The sequence below is a fragment of the Crocuta crocuta genome, unplaced genomic scaffold (assembly GCF_008692635.1).
Source record: "Crocuta crocuta isolate KB4526 unplaced genomic scaffold, BGI_CrCroc_1.0 scaffold56, whole genome shotgun sequence".
Lineage (NCBI taxonomy): Eukaryota > Metazoa > Chordata > Mammalia > Carnivora > Hyaenidae > Crocuta > Crocuta crocuta.
In genome coordinates, this window is record NW_027531334.1 from 6,637,400 (window position 1) to 6,653,234 (window position 15,835).

The window sequence follows — 15,835 nt, forward strand, 5'->3', positions numbered from 1 at the left end:
AGACTGATCACTTACAACAGGGCTTCCCGGACCTGAATGCACATCAGTATATCCTGGGATTCGTGCTAAACATCAGAGATTCTGATTCTTTAGAATTGAAGAATAAGGATGCCTTGGTCCCAGAAATTCTAATTTAATTAATTCTTCAAGCATGAAGGTATACTCCATAAAATTATAAATTTAAGGATAGTCTCATGCAACCTGCCCCAAATTTGAAAATCACTTATTATCACACAACAAGAAATTGGCCTTAACATATGATTTCAGGTGTTAATACTCATCTTTCCCTCAATGTATTCCAAAGGTATTTAAAATCAAGCATTAGAAGAGAAATTTATTAGAAAAAGGTTTCCACTTAGAACCCACCCTGTTTTGTAAATATATGGTCTTCATGCATGTTTCTGAGACTTTTCATCTACTTCAGAGGAAGGGAAAAATCTGTCTGCAGCTATGATTGTGCTCAGTAGATTTCTAAGTGCTTCGGGAGAAGCAACCAAGCAAAAGCATCAAAGGGACTAAATGACTTTTGAGGTTAAAAAAAAAGTTTGTTCACTCCAAAGACTTTTACATGTAAAACACAGATTGTGTTCAACCTGAAGGTCTCTTGTTAGTATCTCTGAGATAAAGATGCATTAAGGAAGAGAAAAATGTTACCTTGCCGCCATGTGAGTCACCCTGGCAAGCTGACTGAGGCATTCCTTTTCAGTCTGCTCTAGGTGGAGCAAACCAAAATCTCTACGACACTGTAAGAAATACACCTACAGATTTTTGAGAGAAAAAGAAGTTCAAGGTGTCCTTGCAAATGAACACATTCTTTTCACCTTCAAGTAAAGGTGAAACTATTTTCAATCTCTTCTAGCACCTGAGCCTCTTGACCGTCCATAATACATTAGAAAAACTGTGATTAATTCTGCAACTCTAACTTTTTTACTCAATGGTTACTGAGTTGGTAACCATTCCAGAACATTAGTTTTTCAAGCTTGAACATACCCTCAGAACATATCATCTCAGAAACTTCAAAAAAAAATGGTGCCTTGGTCCCAGAGATATAATTTAATTGATACCAGACACAGCCTGAGTACTAAGATTTATAAAAGCTCTCAGGTAACTCTAATGTGCAGCAAAGTTTAAAAACACTCAAGAAGTCCTGCTAGTTTCTTTTTTTTGTTTTCTTCTAACTGAGGAAGGGATAAGAAAATAATCAGACCACACAGGAAGACCATGGAGTCCAAATGGACTTTGGAAAGTCAATAGGTCCAGTGTCTCCCCCATAGCCGGAATTCCTTCTACCATGACTGTTGCATGGTTACTTGGTCTGTTTTCTCTCACTAATCACTCAATATTCACTGAAAGTAGATTACATTCTTGGACAGCATTAAGGGTTTCTAAAATTAATCACGGAAGAAGAACGAAACTTTCTGAGTAAAAGTAGTGAGAAAATATACAAACTTGAGCTCTTAAAGTAATCTGAGAATTTGGTTTTTCAGTTATAGCTAGCATTTTAGTTTCCAGATATGCTTGGTTCAGGCATCACTCCTGATTGTTGACCTCCAGATTCCCAATTATTCTACTAAGGAATAGAGTTTACCTATGACAGAGGTAGGAAGGTATATAATCCTTTTAATGTTAGTGAACTCTCTAAAAATTTGAATCTTATTGTATATCAAGTTTGGATATCTGTAAGTAAAAATTACATCTATAAAGATAATCACATATTTTTTGGAAGAGACCTTAGTTGTGGTGTTCTAAGTTAACTTGGAAGAAACTGAGTGACATTCTGGGGGTCTAAAAGGTAAGTTTGTTTTTGAAATTGCAGTGTATGATGTGTAAGTGGATTGGAAGATCTACATAGGAAGTAATAAAGAAAGGAGATATTATCTCTGACAGCAATAAAATGTTATTCTTAGAAATTTGGCTTAGAGACCTGGCTTCATGAGAATTTTCCTGTATTTCCTATACATACTGAAGCAGATCAATTTCCTGAAGTGATTTGGAGGGAAAACAACATAAGATCATCAACAATGAAGTAATCTTGTATAAAATTCCAATGAGTCAAAAGAACACAAAAGTTGGAGTTATGTTTTCTGGCTGGTCTTAAGATGACTTATTTCTGTTTATTCAGAAAAAACTTTTTAAAAATTCTTTAGTATACTAGTATGCAAGCAAATCTTCCCTCCCCAATCCCATCTCTCTCTTTTTTTTTTTTTACCTCAGCTGTTAAAGCTCTGCTAGTTTCTGCATTCAGTTTGTTTAAGTATGTTTTTATTGTGCTTTCCAGATTATGCTTCTCCATTTCCCACTGAGATCTGAAATATATGACCATTAAAGAATTAACAACACTGTAGCAAGGGCAGACTTTTCCACCTTATTCAGTAGGAAGAAAGATATGAAGCTATTCAAGGAGTAAGAAATAATTTATTGTAAAAATTTACAACATATAAAAGCAAGAGAAGACATTATTTAACTCTTACTGTTATCCCTTTCTATTAGGAGTACAGAAGTCTTAAAGTTGTCAATATAGGGACTAGGATTTAAAAGTTGGCTCCAAGAGGCACCTGGGTGGCTCAGTTGGTAAAGCATCCGACTTTGGCTCAAGTAATAGTCTTGTGGTTCAGGGGTTCAAGCCCTGTGCCAGGCTCTGCACTGACTACTTGGAGCCCAGAGCCTGTTACCGAGTCTGTGTCTCCCTCTCTCTCTCTCTGCCATTCCCCTGCTCACACACTGTCTCTCTTTCTCCTTTTCAAAAGTATATAAGCATCAAAATTTTTTTTTAATAATAAAAAAAAAATAAGGCTCTGAAATAAAGTTGTCCAAGGATGAATCTGAGTTTCGAAACTTAACTAATATGAAACCAGGGCAAGTTACTTTTCTCTACTTCAATTTCTATTTGTGTGAAAATGGAGAATACTGTAGTAATTACCTCAAAGACCTGTTGTGAAAATTAATTCAGATTATATACATAAAAAGATTTTATGTTTAGTACACATTAAGTAGTAAATAAATGTAAGCTATTATTATTTATAAATTTCACATAAAGTTTCTATGACCTTTTTGTATCCCCAAACAGCAACTACAAAGGTTTTTATTATCCCTGCCATCACTGCACTAAATTTAAATCACTGCATTAAAATATTGCACTGGCTGTCTCAGTGCTCACATTCAACACCTTAGATTGAAAACAAATCCTACAGCTTGAGAGGGAGAGAGGGAGACGATAAGGACATTATTTATGAAGGACATTGTGGAGAAAGGCTACCTCTAAGGTTTCTCTTTTTCCCATCCCGTTTCAGATTCCTACACCTGAGCCCCCAACTCTAGAGCATACAATGTAAATTATTACTTTAATGGAAAAATAATATTGTAATAGGGTCGTTTCCAAAGCCTAGTCTCATAGCTTCATTATTAGAAACATTTGGATGCTTGCATACTTAACAAACATTAATGAGATGCTTGATAAAACAATATACCATATTGTTAATACCACTAAGGCTAGAGTGTTTTCAAGGAAAAATAATATTCAAGGACATATATTAATTCAACCAAGGGGAATTATTATGCCACTGAATATTGTACAAAATTGCCTATAAGAACAAGAGAGAAAATAGATTGGAAAATAAATTAGACTCCATCAAAATTAAAAAATTTTATGATTAAAGGACATCGTCAAGAATAAAAGACAACTCACAGAATGGGAGAAAACATTTGCAAATCATGTATCTGATTAAGGACTTGTATCCAGAACATGCATAGAACTCTGAAAACTCAACAGAAGACAACCCAATTTAAAAGATGGCCTAAGGATTTGAATAGATATTTCTCCAAGTAGCCAACAGACACATGAGAAGTGTTCAACATATTTAATCATTAAGAAAATGCAAATAAAAAAACACAATGATCTACTACTTCACATCCACTACAATGAATAAAATAAAGACAGATAATCTAACAAGTATCTGTGAGATGTGAAGAAAGCAGAACCAACATGCATTGCTGGTGAGATTGTAAAATGTGCAGTCACTTGGAAAATAGTTTGGTAGTTTCTCAAAAAGTTAAACAGAGTTTACTGTATGTCTCAGCAATTCTACTCTTATGTATACACCCAAGAGAACTGAAAACCTTACCTTCATACAAAAATTCGCTTACAAATGTTCATAATAGCATTATTCATAATAGTGAAAAAATGGAAGCAAATGTCCATCAGCTGATGAAAAGGTCAACAAATTTTGGTATATCCCTACAATAGAATATTATTTACCCATAAAAAGGAATGAGTACTGATAACATGCTACAATATGGGTGAACCTAGATAATTTTATATTAAAGAAGTTAATCATAAGAGGGTATTTATTATATAATTACATCTATATGAAGTGTTCAAAATAAGGCAAATCCAGAGAGACAAATAATTGATTAATGACTGCCAGAAGCTAGGGGAAGGGAGAAGGAGGAATGACTTCTAATGGATCCAGAATTTCTTTAGGGTGATAAAAATGTTTGGAAATCAGACAGAGGTGATAGTTCTGTGAACTATCCTAAAAGATAGATACCTCTGTGAACATCCTAAAAGTCAATGAATTGTATAATTTAACACAGTGAGTTTTATGCTATTTTTATTAGATCTCAAAAAAGTTATCAAAAAGTTACCTATAGGCAAAAATTTGTCAATGAGAATTAAACTCAGCCAGTTTCATAAATCAGTCACACCTAGCACTATTGATTAGAACAAAGAGATGAAGAACACATAAGCTCTAGACCCCGGTTAGTTTATTGGGGGACTGTAACTTTGGTCACCTAATCTCCCTCAGCAGTTTTCTAGGGCCAGAACTAAGGCAAACATATCTCCCAATTTGCCTAGAGCATTTCTAATTTATAAGTATTGTCCTAGTGTAATTAGTAATAATGCTCAATTTCATGCTCAAAAGTGCTCCAGTTTGGATCATAAATTATATGACTACCCTGGCCAGAACATACTGAGTGGAATATCTAAGAGTTTCAGAGATGCACATATCCTCAACCAAATCAACAGCCAAGTTTGTACCTTTTCATGGAAAGTTGCTCCTTAAGATTCTTGATTTCATTATCTTTAGCATGGCTCTGACGCTGCAATCTAAGAAAAAATGAAAGCCATAAATATTAGAAATTATTTGTCATTAATACAGTCAGAACAGCTCTACCTGTAGCTGAAGAGGGACTAAATATGAGCATTTTGAACCACAAATATTGGGCTTGAAAATGATTACACTCCTATAACTAGGCTTTCTGCAATTTATCTTTTCTTTTGGTGTCTGATATACTGACTTCCCAAAGAAAATACTAAGTTCTAACCCCATCAATTAGAAGCTAAAGAGAACTTGTACCCCCACTTCAAAGACTCAGCAATATGTTTTTAGCTCTTTGTACTTTAGTTTACCCACTACAAAACACAGACGGTATGTTTTAATTTTCTAGGCTTATGATAGGATTGGTAATTTTAACTTCATTACAAAGTTATATGTCAAGTCATATGAATTCATACAAACTATTAAAGGGTTAAGGTCTGAAAGAAATCAGATTATTAAATATAGAAGTAAAAAGGCTATGTGCAAATAAGAATTTTATTAAAATAGTAAATTATAATGGGGGAGTCACCGACATCACCTAATTATGGGAAGACTGGGTAAAAATAAATCAGAAAACATAACCTGCAGTTAGCTTAAAAAATTAATATCCAAGAAGCTACTAAGAGAAGTACAAAGTAATACTTTTTGGTTGATATGTGTTCGCAAACCATTCCTGATATTCCTTCCTTGTGCTGCTGTAGTTTTCCTCACAACTAAGTTTTTACACAAACCATTGATTTGCTACAATATGAAAACATTTACAGCAAAAGCACATTTCTTTTTAAGCCTCTGTAATGTTCAGACACTTAGGATACATAAGAATTTTGGTTAATATAAATTATTAGAATGACTGCCGTAAAACAATGACTTTTTAATTATTTTTTAAAATATATTTTTAATGTTTATTTTTGAGAGAGAAAGAGACAGAGCATGAACAGGGGAGGAGTAGGGGGAGAGGGAGACACAGAATTTAAAGGAGGCTCCGGGTTCTGAGCTGTCAGTACAGATCCAGACACAGGGCTCAAACTCCTAGACCATGAGATCATGACCTGAGTGGAAGTCAGATGCCTAACCGAGTGAGCCACCCAGGTGCCCTAAAACAATGACTTTAAATGTTGGTTGCATTGCTTAGTATTAAATTTCAGAGATTATCCACTCACCTTTACTCCAAGGTTCTTAGAAGCTACAGACTTATAATCAATGTCCTACTGAACTGAAAATGCAAAGAAACCAGATCTGTTTCTATACAAAAGAGATCATGTTCTCAAGTAAAAAAGATAAGCTTTGTTACAATGGTATGCAGGAGAATGCAGAGAGTTGAAAAAGGGGTAATAAGATTTTTAAAATTGACATCCTCCTTTCCTTTATATGTTTCCATTTCATCAACATTTTACCTAGCTATAGTTTAGAGTGGGCAATAAAGAGTTGACAGAGCTTGGTGGGGAATTCAGAAGATCTGGATTCTTAAATAATAGAAGATAAGGTAGGCATAGTTTGTCACCCAGCTTGGATAGGAAACAGCTATTGATGATCAAGCAGTCATAACTTTTTAGTTCTATTTTTCTCATGAATAATATGAAAGCAGGATTAGATGTTCTTTTCTGAAAGATCTCAAGTTACTCTGGCTATCATGCTTATTATATGGGTTTTACTGACAGCCATTACTTAACATTTATTAAGTGCTTATTGTAATTTGTGCAAAATATGTTGCTATCATATAAATCTTCTTTGCTGATTCTGTAATTATCAACATTTACCAAACATTTAGTGTAGGACTGGCATTGAATTAGGCCAAACAAAAAAGACTTTTTTGCTTTCTAACAAGCATCATATTCTGAAGTAATAGAAATCAACATTTTACAATTTAAAAATACTAATATATTTATCATATACTTTCGGGATATGTTCAAGTAAAACAAAGGCTCACCAGTTATATGAGAACATACACTGTGCTTGCTCATGTTTCTTCTAAATGCCCTGTGTCTTCTCCCATCTCATTCTACATAGTTGAGGTTCAATACTGTCTTCAGTGAAGTTCTTTCTTATCACAACAATCCAAAGTACTTGTTTTACTCTACAAAATCCCTATTATAGCTCCACTTGACAGTTATTTATATGTACAGTGGACCCCTGAACATAGGGGTTAGGGAGGTTGACACCTATCCCTGACAAATGCAGTTGAAAATCTGTGTATATAACTTGACCCCCCAACAACTTTACTAATAGCTTACTACTGACCAGAAGCCTTATTGATAACAGTTAATTAATACATGTACTGTATGTGTATTATATACTGTACTCTTACAATAAAGTAAGAAAAGTTACAGAAAAGTTACTGTTACAATAAAGACAATGTTACTAAGAAGGTCATAGAAAAGACAAAATACATTTACAGTAATGCACTATATATTTATCAAAAAATTTTGCATATAAGCAGACCCACATAGTTCAAACCCACGTTTAAGCATCAACTGTACTTTAAAAAAAAAAAAAGTTGAACTTTTTGAGATAATCATAGATTCATATACAGGTGCAAGAAATACTATAGACAGATGCCATGTGTGCTCTACTCATGTTCCTCCAATGTTAATATCTTGAAGAACTATAGTATAGTAACCAGGATGTTGATAGTGATGTAATTAAGACACTGAACAGTTTTATCACAATATCTCATTTTGCTCCCATTCCCTCCTTATAATCTTGGATCACTAATATTTTGCATTTTTATCATTTTTTCATTTCAAAATTTTTGAGGGGCGCCTGGGTAGGTCAGTCAGTTGAGCATCTGACTTCAGCTCAGGTCATGATCTCATGGCTCATGAGTTCAGGCCCCATGTCAGGGTCTGTGCTGACAGCTCAGAGCGTGAAGCCTGCTTCAGATTCTGTGTCTCCTCTCTTTCTGCCCTTCCCTGACTCGTGCTTGCTCTCTCAAAAAAATAAACATTTAAAAGCTTTTTTGAAAATTTGAAAATCTGTCATTTCAAGAATGATATAGGAATGGAATCAAACAGTAACATAAGCTTTGGGGATTCACTTCTTCCACTGAGCAGAATTCTGTCTACAGAGTCTGTAGTGTTACCATGGATTCATTCCTGGTGGTGCTAACATGTGTCTTCTTTCTTTGTCAGTTTTGGTAGAGGTTTGTCAATTTTATTGATATTTTCAAAGAAATAGCTTTCTAATTCATGAATTTTTATTGTTTTTCTGTCTGCCATTTCATTACTTCTAATATTTATTAATTTCATCTGCTTGTTTTGGGTTTTCTGCTTTCCTTTTTTTAGATTCTTGAGGAGGGAGCTAAGATTAGATTAGAAAAAAGGAAAAGTCTCAATGTGTTAGTCAGTTAGTGCTATAAATCTTCTCAGAACTGCATTAGCTGTGTCCCACAAAGTCTGATATATTGCATTTTGATGTTAATTCAGTTCAACATATTTTTATTTCCCTTAAGAACTCTTTTTTGACCCATGGATTAATTAGAAGTGTTTTTTGTAGTTTCCAACAGATTTTCCTGTCATCTTTCTGTTACTAATTACTAGTTTGACTCCATTTTGATCTGAGTGCATGCTTTGCATGATTTCAACTCTCTTAAATTTTTTGAGGTTTTATGGGCCAGCATATGTTCTATTATGGTATATTTTCCTATGGCCACTTGCAAGCATATATATTCTATATATGCTGTTGTCTGGTGAAGTGTCCTATAAATATTGATTAGATCCTTTTGGTTGATTGGATTATAGAAGTTCTTTATCTTTGCTGATTTTTCTATCTGGTTGTTCTATAAATTGCTAAGAATAGGATGTTGAAATCAACAACTCTAATAGCAGGTTTTTCTTTCTCCTTACAGTTCTATCAATTTTTGCTTCATGTACTTTGAGGCTCTGTTGTTTGGCATATACACTTTTAGGTTGTTGTATCTTCCTGGTAGATGGATCCTTTCATCGTTATGTAATGTCCCTGTTTGTCCCCAATAGTTTCTCTGCTCTGAAGTCCATTTTTATGTTGTTAATATAGCCATTCATGCCTTTTTTGTTTTGTATATATTTTACCATCCTTTTCTTCTCAATGTATGTTGCTGCAACTTAAGTTTTTAGTAAACAACATATTGTTGGATTACAGTTTTGTTTTTAAAATCTACTCTACCAGTGTCTTTTAAGTATTTAGATCATATATATGTAAGGTAATCAGTGATATTAGGGCTTAAGTCTGCCATTATTTTGTTTGTTTCCTATTTCTTTTTTCTTACTTTCTTGTGGATTATTGTAACATTTTTTAAGGATTCCATCTTGACTTATTTATAGTGCATTTTAATACATTTATCTCTTAGCTTTCTTTAGTGGTTGCACTAGGTATTACGATATGTATATGTAGTCTACTGGTATTGATATTTTCCTTCTTTTCATATAGATCTCTTTAGCCTCTAAAGTTTTAAAATATAATTGTTGTGTTTCCTCAACATAAACTTCACATAAGATGGTATTATAATGTTTGATTCAAGCATCAAATATGATTTAAAATATTAATGAGAATAGAATGGACTCTTATTATTTACCCCTCTCTTTACTCATTCAGATGTTCTTTCCTTTTTAAAACAATTTTTAAATGTTTTATGTATTTTTGAGAGAGAGAGATAAACAGCATGAGCAGGGGAGGGCCAGAGAGAGAGGGAGACACAGAATCCAAAAGACAGGCTCTAGGCTCTGAGCTAGCTGTGAGCACAGAGCCCGACGCGGGGCTCAAACCCATGAACCGTGAGATCATGACCCGAGCTGAAGTCGGACGCTTAAGTGACTAAGCCACCCAGGCGCCCCTTTCCTTTCTGAAGTTCTAAGTTTCTATTATCATTTCCTTCATGATTATAGACCTTCCTTTAGCTATTCTTTAATCGTAGGTTTAGTAGCAACAGATTTTTATAGTTTTTCTTTGAGACTTGTCTTTATTTCCCTTCAATCCTAAAGGATATTTTTGCTGGGTATAGGATTCAAGATACTTGTTTTCTTTTAGTTTTGTTTTTTTTTTCTTCCAGTACTTAAATAATGTGCCACTTCCTTTTGGCCTCCATGGTTTCAGATGAGAAACTGATGTCATTTGAAATAATGTTCCCCTGTGTGTTTTCTCTGGTTGCTTTCAAGATTTTTGTCTTTAGTTTTTTGCAATTTAGTTATGATATGTCTTGGCATGAATTTCTTTGGGTTTATAATACTTTGGGCTCACTCAATTTCTTGAATTTGTAAATTTATGTGTTTCACCTCAGATGAAATTTTAATACTTTAAAGCTTTGAATNCACTCTTCTCTCTTTTGGAGAGTCTGATAAAAACTTCAATTCTTTTATTATTGTCCCACAGGTTGCTGAGACTCTGTCCTTTTTTATCTTTTCCCTAGTTTACTTCCTCTGCTGTTCAGATTAGGTAAAGTCTTCTGTATTTTCTCAGATTCACCAGCTCAATCCTCTGTCATCTTTATGTGATTATATCCAGCAAGATTTTATTTCAGTTATTATATTTTTTAGTTTCGTAATTTCCATCCTTTATTATATTTTTTTTTGCTAGGACTTTCTAGGCTCTCATCTGTTTAAAGAGAATTCAATTTTCCTGTTGAAGCATTGTTATGATGGTTGCTTTGAAATCTTTGTCAGGGAATTCTCAAATCTCAATTTTCTTAATGTTATCATTTGTTGACTGTATTTTCTTTTTCATGTTCTAACTGTCCTCATTCTTGGTATAATGAGGGTTTTCTATTTTGCCTAGATATTATGGATATTCTGAGACTCTGGGTTCTAGTTAATTTTTTTTTTAGCAGGAAGATCCCCTATTGCTGTGTATTGAGAGCTGAGTGGGTGTGTATGTTTAGCTTCCCACCCGGCCCTGCTAACAACATCCCACCAAAATTGGATACTGACACACTGCCTCGATGCAGATGAGTGATGTGGAAGTTCAGTGCCCCCCAGGCCATGACATTTCCCATGAAAGTGGGGCACCAACTTACTCTGTTCTTTGCCTCATTAGCATACAAGATCAGCTTCCTGCGGGGCCCTGACACCAGGGAAGGAGAAAGCAGATGGCTGACTCCTATTGCTTTGTGGTTACAGGGTGGAGAGCAGGCCCTCCCCTCTGGCACCAACTGGAGAGAGGGGAGAAAATAGAGTGCCAACTAGCCCCGAGGGTGGAAACTCAGCTCCCCATGAGGAGAGTAGAAGGGAAACCTATATTGAGTAGTCCCACCTCAGATTACCTTAAGTTTCATTGAGGCTGGGTAGAGGTAAAGGCTTAGACTGCTACTGGATCACACCGGCCCTATCCTGGCAGAGGAAATGTAACACTTCTGCTTCTGCCCCATGGGGAACAGGAGACTAGCTGCAGATACTACTCCAGCAAGGAAATCTGGCTTGTGCTATCTGCTACTGTCAGAACACATCACCTGGTTCCCAGGGGTGGTGTGGGACCAGACTAGAGTAGGCTGGATAGTGCCAAAAAGGTTTTATGTTGTTTTATCTTCCTTTTCCTGATCCTTTGGCTAGAGCAACTGGTTTTTCTTGGACCTCCCCAACCCTCCACCTCTGCCTACTGGCTGTTCTAGGTTGGTGATTTCTGCAGCACACTGTCTAAGATATATAGGAGGAAATAAAGAAAATTCATGCCATATCATTCCTCAAGTACCAAAGCCTCTAGACAGTCTGCTTTCTTCTGCCTTTTAGAGTCTTCCTATGCTTGTTTGTTGTATTATGTCTTGGGTAGTTTAGTAGTAAAAAGGATGACTGGCAAGGAATAGAGCTACTTCTTGGCAGAACTAGAAGTCCCTCTGTTATAGGTAATTTTAAGCCCTTCACATTAATCTATACTCTCCATTAGCTCTCAATGTCTGACATGTGTTGGTATCTTCTACATGTGCCTTACCTAATTCTTCTCACACAGTGGGCCCTTGATAAATGTTTGGTGAATGTTCAACACTGAATGCTCATTGTATGAAGACATATGCATCCCCTAAAATGGTCAAGCATACAAGGGTACCTGGGTCAGCTATCAGGCTTTAGGAAGAATATCTTCAGATGGTAAAGGAGAGAGGAAGCTCATCTGCGTGCATGGCATTACTTCTCTGATCTCTGATATTATATAACATATATCTGGATTGGTCATTGCCTTCTAAGCTAAAAGACAAAGTTTTGAACCCTGAAGTGTGGATTCTTAAGTAACTGTAGCCAATTTAGATTTTTTCAAGCCATCTTAGGTCTTCACCTCCTTGAACTTGAAGGATCTAACTCTAGCAGGGATAAGTTACAAAGTGTTTGTAACTGATACTATGTTGCCAACACTATGGCATCCAGTTCTTCCTAAAAATTCCTTCAAGGATGGATGATATAATATGTGGGAGAAAATTTAAGACTTAAATCTCTGCCAAATATTTCTCCAATTTCATAATTAGTACTGTAGACTCCTTACTCTAAGATATTCTCTAGAACTTGTCTACTAGCAGTCTAGCAACTAATGGATTTCAAATCAGACTTCATGGACAAATGGTATCTGTTGCATTACGACATATTACAATGTGTTACAAATCATGTTAGTATTTCAACTGATACTGGTTGGAGACACTGATTAGTATAAAAGGAGTAAAGCAAGGTTGCTCAGTTTCTCCTATTAAGTTATAATTTTTAGTTTTAGGTATTTAATATTAGGATTGTTAAGGGAAATGAGATTGTTGGGAGGGAGCAGTCTTCAGGAATTTGATTCATTTTCAATCTTTTGGTCTTGGAACACAAAAACTGAGAGACCAATATAAAAAAAGCATTTAAGTGATTTCATGGTGTCTTTGAGGAATGTATTCATCATATGCTATAAAGAAACAGCAAATCATTGGTCATATTTTTACAAATTAGAATCATGACCTGAAAGTTAATTATCTTTCTCATGTAATTCTATTATAATTGCACTTGTTCAGCCAATACATGTAAAGCTTGATATACAGAGTGAGCAGTTGCTTATTTTTCAATCCAGCTGGCTAGACAAATATATAGTCGGTTTTTAAGCAAGTACAGGCCTGTAGTCAACTGTTCCTAATGTGTAGTCACAATGACACCTAGTGGCCACATGGGTATTATCTTCTAAAGACCGCGTTCATTATGAAGCAAATCCAGAATTACCTGTGAACAACAGACTTGCACTTACTTGGAAACCTTATTGACTCCAAAAGCCACTTGTTGGTTAAGAGATGCAATGATTTTATCTTTCTTCTTAATCTGTATTTGGTTTTCTTGCCACCGAAAAGTCACTGTTTTCAACTGTCTTTTGAAATCCTGATTAATGAAAAATATAATTTCATAGTTAATTCTGTTCAAATTACCAGAAATTGAAAGAAAAATAGGTTCCTTAAAAAGAAAAGAAACTACCATTCACCTGAACAACTGAACTAACTCTGACTTGCTTCAGATATAATGGCACAAATACTTACTTCACACTGATAGTGCAATTTATAAAGCTGCTGTTGCCGAGCAAGCTTCTCCTTCTCAGTTTCTCCATATTCTGTGGTTACTTTGCTGGTTGAGCCCTAATGAGCAAACAGAATACACGTGCCTTATTTGCCTCTAAAAAGAGCACTAAGACTTTAAAGGAGATTTAAAGTTGCCATCTAATTCCTACTTGTGCTCTGTATCTCAATACAAACATCACTTCTCTGATTAGTTCAGATAAACCCACCTCTCCCCAGTTACAGCATTCACTAAACAGTACCACAGTTATCTGTCTACTGCTGCTACTACTGGGTAACATTACCTGTATGCTTACCACATTTTTAAGCTTTTTTGGGAGGGGTAATGTTTTTATTGTCGTAAAGACCATATGAGGTAGGCACTTATTATTCCCATTTTAGAGATGATAAAACTAAGTGAAGTACCTCATCCAAGGTTATACAGAAAGTGGAGAAGCCTGAATCCCAACTCTCAACTGCCCAAACACTTAATTAGTACTCAGTCTACCTTAGTTTAATATTCGACTTATCAACCAGATTATAAACACTGTGATCACAGGGACCATGTCTTAGCACAGGTCTGATAAAAAGCAGGTGCTAAATGGTTTTTGAATATATGAGGGCATAAACATTTTCCAAAATGCGTGTGACATTTTTATTCTATTTTGGATACTGAATAAAAATCAAAGGCCTCATATTTAAACTTTAAACAATGTATCAGTTCAGTTAAAATATATTCTAATATTATATTTGCAATGGAAAAAGGAGATATGACAATTATATGAATGTTGTACTATCAGCCAGGGAATCATTTTTACTAACCATACCCTTAGACAATCAATATTCCTAACATACTATGAAACAGGTTATAAAATTACCTTAGTATAGAATTCTCACTTAAATCAAGTGATTAAAAAATCTGTCCTATGCTTTGTCTAATTTAGTGTTCTGCTGAGCACTCAGATCATGTTCACATGGACCTTCGCATACACAAACATCATTCCCAGCAGTGACTGCTACAAGGAAAGGAACCAGAGGGGGAAAATCTGTTGTACAGTAATGTTTTGTAGACATTTCATGTCTATAACCAGATTAATGTTTTAAAAATGAAAGTCCCCCCCCCTTCTTTTACAAAACTATTTTCTCATGAAAATTAATCCAAGGTCTTTGGTTTTTTGTTTTTTTTTTGTTTGTTTTTTTGCAAGGAAAGCATTTCTAATCAACACTGCCCAACAATTAAAGCCAGGAAATGGTTTCAGGGCCAAAGTGAAAGTTTTCAGCTTCTAAGGATCTTTTTCCCTCTAACTATGCCTCTGACCCACCCTTCTTGTTTTTTATTGCCCCTTACAAGCACAGCACAAAACACTAGGCTAACAGAGGTTAACGATGGTTTCTGGAAGAAGGGAGGTAGGTCTGTATCCTCTCCAATCAAGCTTACCTGTTCTATCATGTCCAGAATATGCAATTCATCCAGGCTATAGAACTTGTCTTCTGTTGCAGAATCCTCTTGAATATCACTTGCATCATCTTTCATAAATCTACTGACTGGGTGTAGATTTGCTTGCTCTTTCTTCAACTGCTCTTCCTTTCCCACCATATTTGGGCTATAGTGGTGACATAATCAATGTAATCTTTTATAATGGTATATAGTGTTTCTTACCTAAGCCATTGTTTCCCAAATTAATATTGTATTAATCTCATGAGATAGGAGATTGATGGCCAAGGTTAGACAGCGCTTATACACAAGAGTGTATTTCTCTTGATGATTCATAATGAATTTATTTAGCATACATAAGACAGCACTCTCAAGGTACCTATTCTGTTCATTCTAGTGTTTTCAAGAATTGTGAGACCATGGAGTTCATTTGTCAAATTATTAACATCAGTTACTTTGGGAAACAATACTTTGGGAAATAGTGACAAGCATTTCCGCATCTGCTATACTATTTTATCATCATAGCATTCTTGAAAAGTAGGTTGGTTTAATCAATTTCATTGCTTAGGTCCAGTGTACATTTAAATAGTGGGCTGCAAATATCAACATAAAGTAGATTTTAAAATGGAGATTCTATGGTAACAAGACTTAAAAAAACTGTAGGGGTAACAGGAAACTAGTTAACTAGGAACCACTAAAAAAATGAAAATACTGTAAGTGCAATGGCAACTAACTCGTTTTTATACCCAGTTAGTAGCTATAAATCTCCTTCCTAATTTCATTAAATAGCAACAAGAAATAGTACTTTTATTTATAACATGATATAAATGACGTGATTAGTGA

At 35.1% G+C, this 15,835-nt stretch overlaps 1 protein-coding gene across 2 annotated transcripts in view; it reads right to left on the reverse strand.

Moving 5' to 3' along the window:
- DZIP3 (DAZ interacting zinc finger protein 3) overlaps positions 1–15,835 on the reverse strand; it is an 89,190-nt gene that overhangs the window by 15,584 nt on the left and 57,771 nt on the right. For both annotated transcript variants that reach the window (XM_077771797.1, XM_077771796.1), the window contains 6 exons: positions 14,996–15,161; positions 13,543–13,638; positions 13,260–13,387; positions 5,039–5,107; positions 2,210–2,306; positions 655–758 (listed from right to left, as the gene is read on the reverse strand). In XM_077771797.1, the coding sequence (XP_077627923.1) occupies positions 655–758; positions 2,210–2,306; positions 5,039–5,107; positions 13,260–13,387; positions 13,543–13,638; positions 14,996–15,161 (660 nt within the window). The remainder of the gene's footprint in view (positions 1–654; positions 759–2,209; positions 2,307–5,038; positions 5,108–13,259; positions 13,388–13,542; positions 13,639–14,995; positions 15,162–15,835) is intronic.